General features: G+C 41.8%; 1 protein-coding gene across 1 annotated transcript in view; it reads right to left on the bottom strand.

Moving 5' to 3' along the window:
* LOC144679777 (peroxidasin homolog) overlaps window positions 1-20,506 on the bottom strand; it is a 660,879-nt gene that overhangs the window by 142,549 nt on the left and 497,824 nt on the right. Inside the window, exons 13-15 of the mRNA XM_078540527.1 lie at window positions 14,981-15,093; window positions 7,856-8,012; window positions 7,136-7,244 (exon numbers count right to left, since the gene is read on the bottom strand). Coding sequence (XP_078396653.1) covers window positions 7,136-7,244; window positions 7,856-8,012; window positions 14,981-15,093 — 379 coding nt within the window. The remainder of the gene's footprint in view (window positions 1-7,135; window positions 7,245-7,855; window positions 8,013-14,980; window positions 15,094-20,506) is intronic.

Raw genomic sequence — 20,506 nt, 5'->3', positions numbered from 1 at the left:
CTCTCTCAGGCTCAACGGATCCTATAGGTACTTCCAAACCAAGTGGAGTTCCTTCCACATGTGGTGTAGACTCAAATGGGAATGCCTGGCACATTCTTTCTTGTAGATCTGTTTCTCTTTTCCTGAGGTGATCTACGTGTCTCCTTAATATTCGACCTTCGACCGATGTGTGATAGGAAAGAGGTCCTGTCACTGCACTAACTTCACCTAATAGCCATTTGGGCCCATCTCCAAAGGTCTTTGCTAAAACTGTGTTTCCAACAATGAAGTTTCTTTCACAACTGTGGTAATCGTGTCCATTTTTCTGGGCCTCCTGACTTCTTTCTTCCCTCTCCACTAAATTCAGCCTTATGAGACTCACTCGTGTCCTGGGACATCTCTTCATCAATAACTCTGCAATGACTGTTAGTAATAATACCAGTGGTCATGTGTGGCATAGTCCTTTGGTCGAGTAGGAAATATGATAATCTAGTTGCAATAGTCTCCATCCAATTTTTTCATTCAGGACTTCAAGGTCTGGACTGCTCTCTCAGCCAACCCATTGGATGCAGGGTGGTAAGGCGAGGTCTTCACATGTGTTATGTCATACAAAATTGTAAATCTTTGGAATTCCCTGCTAGTGAATGCCATTCCATTATCAGACACTATTACGTCCGGTAACCCGTGTATCGCAATCTGTCTATGGTGGCGGCAGATGTGGGTGATTTTATATTGCATGTATCCATCCACTTTGAGTGAGCACCTATGATCAAGAGGAACATTGTGCCCAAAATAGCCCTGACGTAGTCAATGTGGAGGCGGACCCATGGCCTTCCTGGCCATTCCCAGGGATACAATGGAGCCGAAGGGGGCAATTTCAGTACCTGCTGGCAATGAATGCAGCTCTTGACTAAGTTTTTGATTTCTGTATCCATCCCTTGCCACTATAAGTAGCTGCGCGCCAACATTTCATTCTAGACATGCCGGGGTGAGCACTATGCAATTCGGTCAATAATGGATATCTTCCTCTCGGAGGCGTAATGACCCTTGCTCCCAACAGCAAGATACCATCCTGGTAAGTGAGTTCATATCTCCTATTAAAATAGGGCTTCAATTCATCAGACTTTGGCTCGTTAGACCATCTCTGCAAGACTTGTTCCTTTACGTGGGAGAAAACTGGATCATGGCTTGTCCACTCTCTTATTTGTTTGGCAGGTACTGGTGACAAATTCAAAAAGTTTAATAACAAGAAAAATTCTTGAGGAATGGGGATGTTTACATTGCTGTCTTTTAGAGGTAATTGGCTCAGGTGGTCGGCATTGGCAATCTTGCTTCCCGGCCGGTGGATAAAAGCATATTTGTAAGCAGCTAGAATCAGTGTCCACCATCGAATGCGTGCAGAGGCAATTGGGACTATTGCCTTATCTTCCCTGAACAAGCCTAGTAGTGGCTTGTGGTCGGATACAATGGTGAAGTGGATGTATTGGTGGAACTTCTTAATGCAAAATATAATGGATAAGCCTTCTTTCTCTATTTGTGAATATCTTCGTTCTGCAACACTGAGTGTTCTTGAGAAGTAACCATTGGGCTGTTTGGAGCCATCTGCTGTCTGATGGGAGAATACTGCCTCTACTCCGTAAGGCAATGCATCGCAGGTCAAAATTAATTCCTTCTTTGGGTCGAAATGTATCAACAGGGCCGATGAATGTAGCAACTACTTTATTGTCATAAAAGCCTCTTCTTGTGGAGCTTTCCAAGTCCACCTGTGGTTTTTCTTGAGCAAACCATATAGTGGAGCCAGTACTGTTGACAAATTTGGGAGAAAACGGCCATAATAGTTAATCATCCCAAGGACATGAGTTTTATGGCATTTTTTGGTGCTGGTGCCTCACTAATAGCTCTCACCTTTTCTTCTACTGGGTGAAGGCCCTCCGTGTCAACGCTGTGACCCAGGTAAACCACTTCTTTGGCTTGGAAGATACATTTTTCTCTTTTCAAATGTACTCCAGCATGTGAGAAATACATCAATACCTCTTCCAGGTTGGCCAGGTGTTCTTCATCAGTTAGTCTTGTTACTAGGACATCATCGAAATAAACCACAACATGGGGCAGGCATGGAGTAAATTTTCCATGGTTCGTTGGAAAATGGCACAAGCCAATGAGACTCCAAAGTGTAACCTGGTATACTGGTATAACCCCCTATGTGTGTTGATAGTCACAAAGTCTCGAGGGGACTTTTCTAGTTCGATTTGTTGGTAAGCGTGGCTCATGTCGATCTTCATATATGCGATTCTCCCTGCCAGCTTGGAGTATAATTCATCAATTTTCGGTATTTGATGCTTGTCTAGTCTGGCCATTTTGTTAACGGTCAACTTGTAGTCCCCGCATATTTGCATATTCTGGTCAGGCTTTAGTACTGGAAATATGGGCACTGGCCATTCGGAAAATTGCACAGGTTGTAAGTCTCTCAACATTTCCAGCCTGACTAATTCGACATCAATTTTTTTCTTGCAGTGCACAGGGCACCGGCCTTGTCTTCATGAACCTGGGGGTTGCCCCCGGATCCACATGGATTTTAGCTTGCAGCCCTTGGATCTTTCCCAGCTCCTCCCTGTGATGGAGGCATATTTCTGTAATGACCCTTGCAGATCTTTCGTTCTGAGTTGAAAAATCTCAGTCCACTCCAACTTTATTCCCTTAAGCCAGTTCCGACCGAGTAGACTTGGACCCTCCCCTGCTGCCACTATTAGGGGTAGATTAACAAACTGATTTCCATACTGTACTGGAACCTTGCATTTACCTCTAACTTGCATGTCTTCACCAGTATACATCTTTAATTTAGCATCTGAATTTACCAGATTTAATGAGTGGTCTCCTCCATTCAGATATTTTAACATATGGTTCCCCTATAACTGTTGTGGATGCCCCTGTATCCACCTCCATTCGGATGGGTTTCTCGTTGACTCTCACTGTTGCATAGATTGACTCCATTTTACCCATTTTTCAGTTGTGTAGTGAGTAAATGTCTGACTCTGTTTCTTCTGCTTCCTCTTATGTGGTTTTCAAGATTTCTACCTTTTTGCTAAAAGTTTTGTCTTAATCTGTCTTTACAATGTCACATAATGTGTCCATTACAGTGGCAGCAGAAACATTCAATTCCTTTAAATTGTTGTTCGTTTGCATGCTGTCTGATTCCATTTCTGTCATTATTGCTGTAGGTTTTCTCTGTTGAAACATTGCTTTTTACAGGTCAGTTAATGATGGCTGTTTGTTACCTTTCTGCGGATTTCGCGCCATTTCTACCCGGTGCTTCCCTCCCGACGCGATGGACGGCGCCATTTTGTGCTCCCTTGATTGCCTCTGAATCCCTGACTGTGCTCTCCACTGTGAGCACCAATACCAGTGCCTTGCTGAAATCTGAATTTGTTTCTGACAACAGCCTTTTTGAATGGAGTCTTTGTTAATCCCACATAGTAATCAGTCTCTTAACATGTTGTTAATCAATGTCCCGAACTCACAATGATCTGTCAGTTGCTTTAAGGCCTCTACATAGTAAGCGACTGGCTCTCCAGGGGGGCGACGCCTTGAATTAAATTTAAAACGCTGCATTGTTACCAAGGGTTTCAGCTGAAAGTGCTTTTTACAAGATTTACTAACTCATCAAAGCTCTTGGAATCTAGGGTGTTGGGTGCTGTTAGACTACGAATTAGGCCGCATGTTTTACTGCCACATGTCGATAAGAGAATCGTTTGCCTCTTCTCCTCCTCCAATACATCGTTGGCCAAAAAGAAGAATGCAAGGCGTTCAGTGTAATGTGACCAGTCATCGGTGGTCTGGTCAAATGGTTCGACACAGCCAAACTGTCTTCACAGTTCAATGACTATGATGAAGGCTATACTTATAATCACCTTGCAAGGTACGGCTGATTTACCTCTATTTAATTTCCCCGGCTTTATTGGGTGTCGTTGACTGGTCGTTTTTTTTCCTTGTCACCAGTTATGTTCCTTATGGTGCATGCCTATCTACTGGTGAGTGAGTTAGTAATCAAGGCGATGCTGATGAAGAGACCATTGTAAGGTGAAGCACATGCTATTTATTAGCATAGTAACGGAGCACTAACCCATGTGTGCTTCTCAAACCCAAAAGCTATTCTACAACTACTGATTAACAATGTAGCCTGCATTACACAGCAGTTGGGTAATACAATCTGCTCACATTCTCTTAAAGGTGTATTGCACCTCAGATTACCACACTCTGGCTCCTCCCTATCTCTAATTTCCTTCAGCTCTACAATGCTCCAAGATTTCTGTGCTCCTCCATTTCTGGCCTCTTGCACATCCTTAATTTTAACCACCCCAACACGGGCAGCTGCACCTTCAGTTACCTAGGTCCTAAGCTCTGGAGTTCCCACCCTACAGCTCTCTGCCTTTCTAGCTTTCCTTACTCTTTAAGATGCTCCTCAATGTCATGTTATTATAATGATATAATTCCTTGGGCTTATTTACTGTTCAAGGCACAAGGCACCAATCAGTCATAAGACATTGGGTAAGCACGTTGTGTGTTCGTTTATTAAGGCTAGGCACATGAGAACAGTTATACATAGGTATAAAGCTTAAAGACCTCAGAGCTGTGTGTGTGCTCTGCTCAAAATAAAAGTGAAATGAAGACTGAATCACATGACACATGCTGATATCCCTTAAAGGCATATTGCAACATCTCCCCCTTTTTTTAGAGATACTTTCCCCCTTTCCAAAGAAGTATAGCTATTTACAATATGTGTTCAGCAGGAAAGACAGTGGAACAGCAATGGCAGGAGTTTCTGGGAGTAATTTGGGAGACACAGCAAAAATACATCCCTAGGAAGAAGAAGCATACTAAAGGGAGGACGATGCAACCAAGGCTGACAAGGGAAGTCAGGGACAGCATAAAAGCTAAAGAGAAAGCATACGATGCGGCGAACAGCAGTGGGAAACCAGGGGATTGGGAAGCCTACAAAGACCAACAGACGACAACTAAAAAAGAAATAAGGAGGGAGAAGATTAAATATGAGGATAAACTAGCCAGTAATATAAAAGAAGATTGCAAGAGTTTTTTTAGATATATAAAGGATAAGAGAGAGGCAAAAGTGGACATTGGGCTGCTGGAAAATGACCCTGGAGAGGTAGTAGTGGGGAACAAAGAAATGGCGGAGGAACTGAATAGGTACTTTGCATCAGTCTTCACTGTGGAAGACATGAGTAACATCCCCAAAATTCAAGAGAGTCGGGGGGCAGAGGTGAGTATGGTGGCCATTACCAAGGAGAAGGTGCTAGGAAAACTGAAAGCTCTGAAGGGGGATAAATCACCTGGGCTAGATGGATTACACCCCAGAGTTCTGAAGGAGATAGCTGAAGAGATAGTGGAGGCGTTAGTGGTGATCTTTCAGGAATCACTGGAGTCAGGGAGGGTCCCAGAGGACTGGAAAATCGCTAATGTAACCCCCCTGTTTAAGAAGGGAGTGAGACAAAAGACGGGAAATTACAGGCCAATTAGCCTGACCTCGGTCGTTGGTAAGATTTTAGAGTCCATTATTAAGGATGAGATTTCAGAATACTTGGAAGTTTATGATAAACTAGGGCAAAGTCAGCATGGTTTCATCAAGGGGAGGTCATGCCTGACAAATCTGTTAGAATTCTTTGAGGAGGTAACGAGTAGGTTAGACAAAGGAGAGCCAATGGGTGTTATCTACTTGGACTTCCAGAAGGCCTTTGACAAGGCGCTGCACAGGAGGCTGCTCAGTAAGATAAGAGCCCATGGTGTTAGAGGCAAGGTACTAGCATGGATAGAAGATTGGCTGTCTGGCAGGAGGCAGAGAGTGGGGATAAGAGGGTTCTTCTCAGGATGGCAGCCGGTGACTAGTGGAGTTCTGCAGGGGTCAGTGTTGGGACCACAACTTTTCACTTTATACATTAATGATCTAGATGAAGGAACTGAGGGCATCCTGGCTAAGTTTGCAGATGATACAAAGATAGGTGGAGGGACAGGTAGTATTGAGGAGGTGGGGAGGCTGCAGAAGGATTTGGACAGGTTAGGAGAATGGGCAAAGAAGTGACAGATGGAATACAACATGGGGAAGTGTGAGGTCATGCACTTTGGTAGGAAGAATAGAGGCATAGACTATTTTCTAAATGGGGAGAGAATTCAGAAACCTGGAGTGCAAGGGGACTTGGGATTCCTAGTCCAGGATTCTCTTAAGGTTAACTTGCAGGTTGAGCTGGTAGTTAAGAAGGCAAATGCAATGTTGGCATTTATTTCGAGAGGACTAGAATATAAAAGCAGGGATGTGCTGCTGAAGCTTTATAAGGCTCTGGTCAGACCACATTTAGAATATTGTGAGCAATTTTGGGCCCCGTATCTCAGGAAGGATGTGCTGGCCCTGGATAGGGTCCAGAGGAGGTTCACGAGAACGATCCCAGGAATGAAAGGCTTAACATATGAGGAACGTTTGAGGACTCTGGGTCTATACTCGATGGAGTTTAGAAGGATGAGGGGGGATCTGATTGAAACTTACAGAATACTGAAAGGCCTGGATAGAGTGGACGTGGGGAAGATGTTTCCATTAGTAGGAGACTAGCACTCGAGGGCACAGCCTCAGAGTAAAGGGAAGACCTTTTAGAACAGAAATGAGGGGAAATTTCTTAAGCCAGAGAGTGGTGAATCTATGGAATTCATTGCCACAGAAGGCTGTGGAGGCCAGGCCATTGAATGTATTTAAAACCGAGGCAGATAGGTTCTTGATTGGTAAGGGGATCAAAGGTTACAGGAGAAAGCGGGAGAATGGGGTTGAGAAACTTAACAGCCATGAATGAATGGCGGAGCAGACTTGATGGGCCGAATGGCCTAATTTCTGCTCCTCTGTCTTACGGCCTTCATGTTTAGTTATCATTACATGAGTGCAAAAACTGATGAATCTATGAGTCTCTAAAGCAGGCTGACTGAATTAGGCGGGATAAAGATCACCTGTGATACCTGTCACAGGCAAAAAGCCTACAGATAATCATTATCATTGCAGAGCAAGTATCCACCAAACATGGAGTGATATCCAACAAGAAATCGACAGCTCAAGAAAATAAGGAGAGGGACTGGGAGGAAAATTGGCAAATGGAAAATAGCTTACTTGTTAAATAGTTTCTTGCGTGTGGAATTAATTGCACTGTCAACACTATGAATAGCTTCACGAATGGAAGACTCAACAAAGTTGTCACCAGTCCGCCCCCTCTCAGGAACTGTGAGGAAAAAACATCAAGTAGAAAAGAACTGAATCATACCTTTACACAAAAGAGCTCAGATATTTGATTAATTGTAAGTGGAACAGGTACATACTCCTGATGGTAAAACATCACACAGTAAGGTCTAGGTGATCAAGATAACTCCACAATGCTTGCTGTTTACCCTTATCCTGGATGCTCATACGGCAATAACTCTTGAGACTCAAACAAAGAAATGGGATTTCAGTTACACCAACCATTTATCTGATTTTCTAGCTTCTATTAGTAAAAGGTAAAGCCAGGTGGAAGTTCCTCTTATCTCCACAACTGACAAAACAAAAAACAGTCTGTCCAGGCTACTCTAACCATAGGACTGTAACCATACTTTAGGGGGAGGGAATGACAACCAAAAATAAACTTTCAAAATATCTATACCCCATGCAGAAACTGAAAACCTCATTGCATAGATAAATAATTACCAGAAGTCCATAGTAAATACTCACATATGTCTGCAGTTATTCTGAATAGATTCATATGGCATGATTCTAATCAACAATATTAAAACAATGGAGAAAATCAATTATACCATGAGATCAATTAAATGCACGGTTGAAAAAGAAAACACTCACTGGTCACTTTTAGCAGCATATTTGTTGTTGCTTGGCCAATCATGTTCCGTGCAGCACACTCATATCTTCCTTCGTCTGCTTGCCCAATATCCCTGATAGCAAGTGTCCCTTCTGCATGAACATGGAATTTTCCACTTTCTGTGATTTGAACTCCATCCTGTTCAACAAACATATTTATTTCAAGGTACTTGTAAACCCTATTTCTGAAACAAATCTTATACTTTCATTGGACACTTTTTCCCAGTAGACTGCCAATTCCTCCGCAAAATTAAGTTTGATAAAAGAAAAAATCCGCCTTCTTCTACCAATGATAGCTGCTGGCAACAGGTTCATGCGTTTGTGAAAACAAACAAGGATCAGAATATTTATAGCCATTTATTTCTGAAGCAGAAACAAATAGACCTAGGAACCCATTTTAAGGGAAACCATGGATAAATACTCTCCCATGGAGTTCCTGTTTGTTGGTAAATATTAGGCTGGATTTTCCTCCATTCTACCATTATAGCTGTAGCAGAGGAAAATCAGGCTGACAGGCCTACTGGTACGTACCCACTTTCATAATCAGTAACATGACTTTCCTTTCCTCCGCTCCTGTGGACAGTAGACTATCTGAATCCAGGCTGCTTCATTACGTGTAAATGCCTTTGGAAGCCAAGACTTATAAGCAATTTTACTCTTTGCCACAGCCATCACCAACTCAAATAACCACGAAGAGAGTGGTGACAGTGTGCTCTGCTCCAAGAATTTTGGAGGAAACAGTCTTACAGGGCTGCTCTGTTTAGTTTGAAACACTTGAGCTCATGGAAACCTTTCTGAAACTTTAGAAATAAATAGGAACATAGGTTTTAGGAGCAGGAGTACGCCATTCAGCCTGTCGAACCTGTTCCGCCATTTGATAAGATCATGACTGATCTGTTTGTGGTCTCAACTCCACTTTCCTGTCTGCCTCCCTAACTCTTGACTCCTTGTCTTTAAAAAATCTATCTAACTCAGCCTTGAATAAATTCAATGACCCAGCCTCCACTGTTTTCTGGGGCAAAGGACTCAACATACCAATGAGCCTCTGAGAGAAAAAAAATTCTCCTCATCTCCATCTTAAAAGGGAGACCTCTTATTCTTAAACTGTGTCCCCTAGTTCAAGTCGCCCCCACAAGAGGAAACATCCTCCTGGTATCCACCCTATAAAGCCCTCTCAGGATCTTATATGTTTCAATAAGATCACGTTAAATTTTAAGAGATCGTCCAATCTTTTAATCGTGGCTAACTCATAATGGTCGTCCCACTGCAGCGCTTCAGAATTTTGGTCCATGGTAACAGCTAGCTCCCTCATGGTGGTGAAGATACCATCCTGCATAAATATTCATCCCACACCCAGGAAATTCCCTGTGACATGGCAAGATCACATTGGCAAATGCATGTCTCAACCTGACCATATCTGGCAGGGAAGCTGCCAAAATGAAAACCCAGCCCATTCTTAAGGTTCTCTAAGTATTAGCAAATCTCCCATGGCATTGCTCATGAGCAATCCAAATCTGAAACAGGTTGTTATTACTTTCTAAACTAGCCTGTCCTTTTAAGGCTGCAAACTCAGGCACTTTCTGTGGGGAAGTGTCTAAATAGGACGTGAAGTCAATCAGAGTTTAATCGATCTTTGCAGAGGGAAGCATACAAACTGCCAAGCGCTTGTAAATTTCTGGGTTAAGATCAGAACAAAATAGCATGCCTTTCTTTTTATGAATGTTTTCAATACTTTGAACTGTGAAACCTGGAGTATGATAGATGCCTAGGATCATATGGGGCTGATTTTCCCGTGGAATGTATCTGGGAAACACTTATTCCTAGGCACAAAATACAGGAAATTCTGTTTGTTATTCTGACAGCACACTACTGAGAGCTTACTTAAATATTAACGTTACTAAAGATACTCTCAAAATCCTAGGGAGTTAGGTATTACCAATGAAAGTGACCTAAAATTCAAAAGCTACAAAATCTAAAGCAAGAGAGATAAAAATCTTTAAAATGTAACAATGATCCTGCATGGAATTTTTAACTTGAATGTTTGAAGAGTTAAAGGTGGTGAAAGACAAGTGGGTTCTTCAAAGTATTCGCCAGAAAAGAATGATTTTAGATGTTTGCAAAGGTGTGGCCTTCAAGTTGTGTTGTGGAAAAGCATTTTCTTGATTGAAAGTGACATGGTTAGTGAGTGTGTTGCTGCTTATGATTCATGACGTGAAAAGTTTGCAGTTTAATCCATGTCATTCAAGAAAACCTTGAACTGCAGCCAGCAACCCCTACAAGGGGAACAGAATTGAAAATCACAGGGGAAGTCAACTTGGGCCAGTTGCGCATATTTCTCAGTGATTTGTTCAATAATATTATTCAAAGTCTTGGAAGAGGCGGTTGATCCAAAATTGCCTGATTTACACCACAGATGAACTTGAAGGTTACAGTGTTTTAATGCCACCAATGGTACTCTCTCGATTAAAAATTCAGAAAAAATTCCATTATTCCTATGGTTGGTGTAGTGATTGAAGGTATAACCTTTCCTACTGCCTATTCAGGGTCACGTGATTGTTCTGACAAATAAGCCCTAGGCGCGGGTAATCCGGGGAGGGGCGGAGCTTTCTAGTCGTGGACCCGGTTCAAGCATGTAGCTTCTAAAAGAGCTCTCTAATAAAGTTACCTGTTTCAAGTAAGAAACCTGTTCGGTTTATCAAGTTCATGACATTTGGCGATGAGGGTAAAATAGCTCTGGCACTGCAACTCGCCTTGTAAATGTGAGTACATCAGTTCTTAGGAAAAAAAGAAAAGTAGACTCACTACTCATGCCACTCTTCGGCAGAATCGACTCTTATGACACGTCCATGGAAGACTGGAGCCAGTATGTAGGGCGCCTGGGTTTTTATTTTGTGCCAACTGAAATAACCATGGAGCCGAAGCAGAAAGCAATTCTTCTGAGTGTCTGTTGTATCAAGACACATAACCTCATCCGCAGTCTGACAGCCCCAAACCTGCCCAATTCTAAATCTTTTAACGAATTGGTAGGCCTCGTGAAGACACATTTTCAGCCAAATCCATCCGTAATAATGCAGAAGCTTAAGTTTAACTCCAGAGTGATGGACTCTCCCCACTGCAACTTCAGAGATACACACAATGACATGTTGCAGGACCTTGCAGTTTGTGGTGTTCATGACAATGCCATTCAGCACCATTTACTTGTAAAAGTTAACAGTGATCTGAAGTGCGCCATGGGAATAGTGCTAGCCATGGAGAGTGCTGAGAGGGACTCACAGGCTCTACAGAGTGTGCAACATGGCGTCGTTCTTTCAGTTAGGGCGGGAACCTACCGTCTGGCGCGGTGCGAAAACCAGAGAGGCTGCATCGAAGCGGGAGACAGTCTCTGCTGCTTGAAAAATGAAAAGGCCTAATGGAAACATTTCAGCAGCGATTCAGAAGTTAATCTGTTATAGATGTGGGGGTAACCATGTACCGGACACCTGCGGATTCAAGAAGGCAGAATGCCATTACTGCCACAAGAAAGGGCACGTAATAAAGCAATGCAGGGTGAAATCGAAACAGCCCAGCAGACAGCAGACCAAGATGATTGAAGTGAATAAAGTAACAGAATCAGAAGCTGCCGATACATACTGATATCTCTTCCCTATACAATGTCAAAGCAGTAAAAACTGAATCAATAACTGTCACCAATCAAATGAATAGCAAGCCTCTGGTCAAGTGGTAGATATGGGAACCTCAACCACAGTGGTGGGAGAACACATGTTTAAATCCCTAAATGAAGATACTCAGCCACTGAATCTGGAGCAAACCACGGCTCAACTGAAGACATACACTGGAGAGTCCATACAGGTGAAGGGCATCCCCACAGTACCTGTGTCCTATAGGCAACAGACAGTCCAGCTTCTAGTGATCATAAGGACAGGTGAAGGACCGAGTCTTCTTGGCCAAGATTGGTTACAAAAAATTAAGCTCAACTGGTCAGAAATATTTCAAGTGAGAACAGGAGGACTTCCTGAGCTGTTAAGGAAATATGACAGTATGTTTCGTGATGAATTGAGAAAAATAAAAGGCTTACAAGCAAAAATATATGTCGGTTTGGGAGCGACACCCCAGTTCTTTAAGGCCAGACCTGTGCCTTATGCCATAATGGAGAAGGTGGATGCAGAATTGGGCCCCTTAGAGAAGGTAGGTATCATCCAGCCAGTCTAATTTTTGGAATGGGTAGTGCCCATAGTCCCTGTGATGAAACTTGATCAAACTATTTGCATTTGCGGGGATTACAAATTACATGAACAAGGCAGCTAAACTAGATAAATGCCCTATCCCGAGGATAGAAGATCTGTACGCTAAGCTAGCTGGAGGCATATCCTATACCAAACTGGACATGAGCCACGCATACCAACAGCTAGAGCTGGTTAGCACATCAAGAGATTATGTCACAATCAACACGCAAAAGGGCCTGTATCAATATACATGCCTACCCTTTAGTGTATCATCTGCATGTGCAATCTTCCAAAGGACCATGGAAAGCCTATTGCACGGACTTCCCTGAGTAGTAGTATACCTAGATGATGTCCTGATCACAGGATCAACGGAAGTCAAATATATGGCCAACCTAGAAGAGGTTTTAAGAAGACTTTTGGAAGCTGGTGTATGATTAAAGAAAGAGAAATGTACATTCCAAGCACCAGAAGTCACTTACTTGAGTCACCAAGTGGATGTCCATGAGGTTTCATTCAGTAGAGGAGAAAGTCGGGGCAATCAAAGAGGTGCCCTCTCCTTCCAGTACAATTGAACTCAAGTCTTTTTTGGGCTTGATAAATTATTATAGCCATTTCTTGCCAAACTTGTCAACAGTGTTAGCACCTTTACATTTATTATTGAAGAATCATCATCATTGGTCATGGAATTCGCAACAAATAGAAGCCTTTGTGAAAATTAAGAAGCTATTACATTCATCGTGTCTACTGGTATATTATGACCCATCAAAAAAATTAACATTAGTCTGTGATGCGTTGCCTTACGGTGTTATCACATGAGATGGATGATGGTTCTGAAAGGCCAATTGGCCATGTCTCCAGAACCTTCTCTGCAGCCGAGAAGGGTTGTCTCAGCCAGAAAAAGGAGATTTATCGGTGGTATTTGGAGTGAAAAAATTCTACCAGTACCTGCATGGACAACATTTCACCATAGTGTAGGACCATAAACCACTAATGGGTTTATTCAGTAACGATGAAGCTATTCTGCCAATAGCCTCAACAAGAATTCAACATTGGGCTTTGATATTATCCACTTATGAGTATACCTAAATGCACCATCCTGGCTTGCATATTGCAAATTCAGACACACTCAGTCATCTCCCATTACCAGATGGCATTGTACATGCTCCAGTGCCACAAGAAGTCATGCTTGTGTTGAATTTCTTGGACTTTTCGCCTGTGTGGGCGAAGCAAATTAAGAATTGGACAAACAGGGATCTAATTTTAAAAATTTGAGTCCTGGTTTTGCAAGGGTAGTCGAATTCATCAGTGTCTGAAGAGGTAAGACCATCCCAGGCCCATAAAACAGAGTTAAGTTATCAAGATAGAATCTTGTTGTGGGGATCAAGAGTCGTTGTTCCTTTGCAAGGAAGCGAACCACTCTTGACAGAGCTTCACAATGTGCACCCAGGCATATCGGAGATGAAGATGCTTGTGCAAAGCTATGTCTGGTGGTCAGACATTGACAGTGACATTGAAAGCATGGTCAAGCACTGTCTCCAGTGCCAACAACAACAGAAGTTGCCTGTTTTAGCTCCACAGCATTCGTGAGAGTGGCCTGGTTGACTCTGGATTAGACTATATATTAATTATGTAGATCCATTTTTAAGTACCATGTTTTTATTGAACGTTGTTGTACATTCTAAGCAGATGGATGTGTATGAAGTTAGATCACCGACATTGAGTGCAACTATTGAAAAGCTGCGCCAATATTTTAGCATAAATGGCCTACTGCAAGTCATTGTTTTGGATAATGGTACTGTCTTCACTAGTACAGAATTTCAGAGATTCATGAGTTTAAATGGAATTAAACATATTAAAACAGCACCATATCATCCCTCATCAAATAGCTTAGTTGAAAGAGCTGTGCAAGCTTTCAAATCAGGAATGAAGAGGTTATCCAAAGGTACTCTAGAAACTCGACTTTCCCATTTTCTTCTCAATTATTGTTTGACTCCTCATGCAACTACAGTTCAATGCCGTTTGAATTACTGATGAAACACCGTTTTCGTACAAGGTTAAGTCTGGTGTTTCCAAACTTAGAGGGGGAGGTAGAGACGAAGCAGAGTAATCAAAAATTGAATCATGATATTCATAGCAAAGCTCGAAAATTCACTGTAGGAGATACAGTTTTCATGCGGAATTTTGGAGATGGGCCTAGTTGGGTTCCTGGTATAGTTGTCTCTGAAACTGGTCCCTTGTCATTCCAAGTGGAAGTGGAAGACTGAATTGTTCAAAAACATGTGGACCATCTAAGGAATAGAGAGACATTCCAACCAGTTATACCACCTGTAATTGATGTTGAACCTTTAATCCCTGAGGTGACAGACCGACCTAGAATAGACATACCTGATGTTTCTGTTGAATTGCCTAATCCTGAACTGCCCCTTTCTAAGGATGTACCTGATGCTACAGTTCCTGATCATGTCAATCCAGTGCAAGAATCTCAAGTGGTAGAGCAACACTGCTCTAACTGAATAAGAAAACCACCTCAGAGGCTTAATCTTTAATCACCTGACCTGTGTATAAATGTGCATGTTGTGGATTAAAATGTTTTTTGTAAATTGGAAATGAAAAAAAAACGAAAGGGGGAGAAAATGTAGTGATTGAAGGTATAACCTTTCCTACTGCCTATTAGGGAGTCACGTGAGTGTTCTGATGAATGAGCCGTAAATGCAGGTAATCTTGGGGGGGTGGGGTGGAGCTTTCTAGTCATGGACCTGGTTCAAGCACGTAGCTTCTAAAGGAGCTCTGTATCAAGTTATCCGTTTCAAGTAAGAAACCTATCCGGTACATTAAGTTCATCACAGTCAGAATGTATTTATCACCCTTTATTTTCTCCCCGTACCTTAGTCCAGGTGATTGTGGGATGTGGTTCTCCTTGAGCACTGCAGGATATTTCTACATCTTGGCCAACCTCAGCGGTGATATCCCGTGGCACATCAGTAAACACTGGTATCACTGAATACAATTGATAATCCATAGTTAGAAATAGACTTGATTTTTGTGCTGTTGTTACAGATAAAGCATTAAATTAAGCTATGCCTACATTTCATAGTTCAGAGTTCACCCTGGATGGCGGATTTCCACAAATTACAATTTCTTCATTCCAGCAAGATAGGAACTATCAAGTTTGATGGACTATTCATTTATCTATGTAAAATTATCCAGGTAACCGTCTATTATGGATAGGGGTGAGAGAGAACTGAAACCCCAATTCCCTTCTCTTACTGCCTGTGCTCAGGGTGTTTCATAACCCCTGAGTGTGTGGCCAATTTAAATAACCAGCAGCAAGCTTTCATAAGTTTAAATAAAGAAAATTATTTATTCATACATTCACCCTGAAAGTCCAAAGCTACGTCACTCCACACACACACACACACACACACTACATAGTATAGTGCACTGTTGCAAGCCATAACATAGGAAAATAGGAGCAGGAATAGGCCATTCAGCCCATCGAGCTTGCTCTGCCATTCAATATGATCATGGCTGACCATTCATTTCAATGCCTTTTTCCCACACTATCCCAAGATCCCTTTATGTCGCTGGTATTAAGAAATCTGTCAATCTCTGCTTTAAACATACTCAATGACTGAGCTTCCACAGCCCTCTGGGGTAGAGAATTCCAAAGATTCATAACCCTTTGAATAAAAAAAATCTCCTCATCTCAGTCCTAAGTAACTTCCCCCTTATCATGAAATTCAGTCCCCTGCTTCTACACTACCCAATCAGGGTAAACATCTTACCTGCATCCACCCTGTCTATCCCCTTTAAGTACTTTGTAGGTTTCAATGAGATCATCTCTCATTCTTCAAAACACTAGAGAATACAGGCCCAGTTTCCCCAATCTCTCTTCATAGGACAGTCCTGCCATTCCAGGGACAAGTCTGGTGCACCTTCGTTGCACTCTCTCTATGGCAATAATATCCTTCCTAAGGTAAGGAGACCAAAAGTGCACACAGTGCTCCAGGTGCAGCCTAACCAAGGTTCTATACAATTGAAGCAAGACTTCGCTGCTTCAGTACTCAAGTCTACTAGCAATAAAGGTTAACATACCATTAGTCTTCCTAATTGCTTGCTGTACTTGCATGTTAGCTTTCTGTGACTTATTGATGAGGACACCCAGGTCCACTTTGTACATCTATACTTTCTAATCTCTCACCATTTAAGAAATACTCTGCGCATCCATTCCTCCTACCAAAGTGGATAACCTCACATCTTTCCACATTATATTCCATCTGCCATGTTCTTGACCACACACTAAGTCTGTCCAAATCCTGTTGAAGCCACTTTGCATCTCCCTCACAACACACATTCCCTCCTGGCTTTGTGTCATCCACAAACTTGGAAATATTGCATTTTGTCCACTCATCCAAATCACTGACATATATTGTGAACAGCTGCGGCCCAAGTACTGATCCTTGTGGCACCCCACTAGTCACAACCTGCCAACAGGAGGATAACCTATATATTCCTACTCTCTGTTTTCTGCCTGTTAGCCAATCTTTAATCCATGCCAGTATATTACCTCCTATCCAATGTGCTTTAATTTAGCTAACCAATCTCTTTTGGGAGACTTTATCAAAAGCCTTCTGAAAATCCAAGCATATTACGTCCATCTTTATCAATTCCATTTGTAACATCCTCAAAAAATTCCTACAGATTTATTAAACATGATTTTCCATTCATAAACCCATGCTGACTATGCCCAACCAGGTCATTATTATCCAAGTGTCCATTTATCACATCATGTAGAATAGATTCTAGCATTTTCCTTACCACTGATGTGAGGCTAACAGGTCTGAAGAAGAATCATACGGACTCAAAGCATTAAGTCTGTTTATCTCTACACAGATGCTGCCAGACCTGCTGAGTTTTTCCAGCATTTTCTGTTTTTATAACATGTCTGTAGTTTCCGGTTTTCTCTTTCCCTCTTTTCTTAAATAGTGGGATGATATTTGCTACCTTCCAATCTGCAGGAACCATTCCAGAATCTATAGAATTTTGGAGGATGATCACGAACCACTCTCTCCATAGCTACCTCTTCCAGCACTCTGGGATGTAGAATATCAGGTCCCAGGGACTTATCAACCTTCAGCCCCATTAATTTCTTCAACACATGCTTCTTACTAATACTAATTTCCTTCAATTCCTCATTCTCCCTGGACCTTGCAATTCTAATTCTGGGAGATTTCATGTATCTTCCACAGCGAAGACAGACGCTAAGTAATCATTTAGCTTCTCTGCCATTACTCTATTCCCCATTATAAATTCTCCTGATTCCGCCTGTAATGGACCCACATTTGCCTTAGCCAAAAGCCTCCTTTTTATACACCTATAGAAGTTTTTAGTTAGAAAGAAGGGCTGTTATGCTACAGGAGTAAGTGTCCCAAATTGAATTCATTTTGGAGTCTATCGGTAACCCTTTAAGGATAGCACAAAACATAGCAAGCAATGTGCTTGCTTTGAGATGGAGAGGCATCATTGGCTAGCACAGGGATCAAACCCATGACTTTGGCATTATTAGCATTGTGGTCTAACCATTTGAGCTAACTGACTGAACTAGACAAAAGAATAGTTCATACTTCACATGTTTGGCTTGTCTTAGGACAAAAAAACATGCATTGCAGGCCAGGTGAAGAAGGTGTTTTCACTACTGAAGGGTAGTCTAGGTGGATTCAATAGCCGGAGTCATATATCAGGATTATTGCAGGATTCCTTCGAAGAGATGGATTTTCAACAGGTCAAGAAGTTAGTTACTTGTGGTCTTCTTGCCAAGATATCAAGTTTCTGTACCGGTGAACTTGTAAAGGAACAGACAAGGAGACCTTACTTATTGTCTCCAGTTTTAAGGCATGGATGCTGCTGCTTTGTTCCTGATGTTTCTTGCCATGTGGTTTGCAGTCTGACTGGTTTCCCCCTGGTTCTTGGGGTAGTAAGATTTGTTTTTTGGCCAGTCTCTGTCAAGTGACCACCTGATCAATACTTCTGTTGTTCATCCAGAAGGATTCGAAGTTTGAATCTATGACAGAAGCCCCATCAAAATTATAGCATGCCCAAAATGTGGCCGTTCCATGGCTTCATCCCCCTATCTCTACCCCGTCCCTAACTGACCTCCTTCCATGTTAACTTGCACCAAAAGCCACCCTTAAGCCTCTAAAAATGTTCTAACCAACATTTCAAGAGGTTTCCTGGCCTTTTGACCCACCTCCATGGCTGTTCCCATGTCTTCTCATTCGGTGGGATTGCGGAGGGCTTCTGAAACCTGCCTTTCCTGGTGATCAGCCATGATCTTATTGAATAGTGGAGAAAGCTTGAGAGGCCGAATATAATCCTGCGCTTAATTCTTGTTTTCTTGACAAAGTCCTGAAAGGTCTGACCTTGGGCCTTTCAATAGGGGACAGCAGGCTTCCTGTCCTGGGCCCTCTCCTATGCTCTGCAAAATGGCCACTGACAGAAATAGAGGCGAGATTCTGCCACTGTCACTTGGTGGCCATTATTTTGGCCATCCTGCATCTGTTCGGTCCCATTTTGAGACCTCAAAATTCAGCCCTTGGTCTTTTCAATCCAAGCACAAGCTTCCACTTGTATTCCTGCACGGTGAAATATAGTGACGTTCAGTCTCTAGCTACTCTCTCTCTCTCTCCTGGATCCTGGGAGACTGCTTATGTCTTTGTGCTTCAGGGGTATCTTGGAAAACCTTCCCCTCTCAAGCTCATCTCCATGGCAACATGGGCTTTGTATCCAAGTAGAAATGCTGATTAGTTATCGTTGAGATCCCAACTCGCTTTTATCTTGGAAGTAAACAGTTTAAAGCTTTTCTGTTTACAATCTGACATTCTCAACACCTTCCTGGGACTTTGGAGACTTAACCACTGTAAACACAGATACTGCTTTCATTGGCTCCAAGTGTGAACACCTTATACCTTCTTTCGGCAAAACAGCCTGGGTTTTCCTTTAATCTTTAATAGCTCCCTCACTCGGGCCTGCAGTCATGCAGACATAATGATAGGTCACATGACCATCTTCATTTTACCCCAAATGGAAGACAGTCCTAAAACATAACAATCAAAAAATCCCATGTTTGTAACAGCATTGCTGATTGTGGGTATGTCACTGTGTGCAAATCTTCTGTTGAGTTTCCTACATTATGTGATTACATTTTAAAGCACTTGATTGGCTGTAAAGCACTTCTGAATTCCATGAGATTTTGAAAGGTGCTATATTAATGCAAGTTCTTCCTCTTAACTCCAAACACAGATGAATGAAGAACTTGAAACCTTACTGATTTCACCACATGCTTCACACATTGATTTAACAACACAATAACAGGTTACTTGCTTCCACATATATTTTAATTATTAGAAAATGAATTGCCCCCTCCCCCACTGCTCTCTTCCAACATAAATCCAAATTTTAAGGGATATTAACTTCATGAAAACTCGTTTGCCAAATCTTTTTCCATTTGCTTACAAACACAATGTATTAATCAAATCGATAATGAAGTGCATCATTGCATCTCTTTCCAATAAGATCTCATAACATGAATGATGCAGTTATTCTTGCTTATTTTATCAAATGTAAAAAAATTTTGGCAAGCACTTTTTCCATGAAGACCCCTTAAAGGGTCAACTCTGTCATAAGCAATCAAAAATGTTTCTTTTGTTAATGTTTATGCTAGTCAGGGCAATTCCTTGAAATACAAGTCCCTGTTCCAATATAGACATTTAATATATTGCAACAATTCTTGTAATGGTAATTGGAAATGAAACACATGATGCCATATGGACCTCTTTCGAATCTGACTTTTGGCAAAAGACAACAAAAGTAATGATTCAATTCAAAATCAAATCCAAGCATTCAACCAACAGGCCATTTGGGAATTTGACGGTATCCCAACATTTTGCATAAGTAATCTGCAGTTGCAATTTTTGTATGCAGAATGTAACTGATTTCATTTTTAACTGATTTATATCATGAGATTGTCAAATTTGTCATCAATTGAAACTTTAGGGGACTTAGAATCCCTAATGAATAATGAATAGAATAATTATGATACCCTGCAATATACTTAGGAAAATTAAACAGAGGAAACGATTAATGATGTTTGAATGATCTATGACATTCAAACAGGCAAATCCAGCAGCATAGATAAAATTACTGCTCCAAGTCCAACTCTTAGACTCATGTTGATTGTCCAGTATAGCAGCACTGGAGAGTAGTGGAGGAATTACCACAGAATTTATAGTGAGAGACTTAGGTCAGTTTCAGAGAAGACTCAGTTTTCGTGTAGCATCCTATGAAAGGAAAAGGCCAGGTGAGAGGAACTGAGCCAAGAACAAAAGTCCTGATGCTGGCCTCTGATCATGAG

The sequence above is a fragment of the Cetorhinus maximus genome, chromosome 4 (assembly GCF_964194155.1).
Source record: "Cetorhinus maximus chromosome 4, sCetMax3.hap1.1, whole genome shotgun sequence".
Taxonomy (NCBI): domain Eukaryota; kingdom Metazoa; phylum Chordata; class Chondrichthyes; order Lamniformes; family Cetorhinidae; genus Cetorhinus; species Cetorhinus maximus.
Note: the sequence above shows the minus strand (reverse complement) of the source record. Positions and strands in the feature narration are given on the sequence as shown.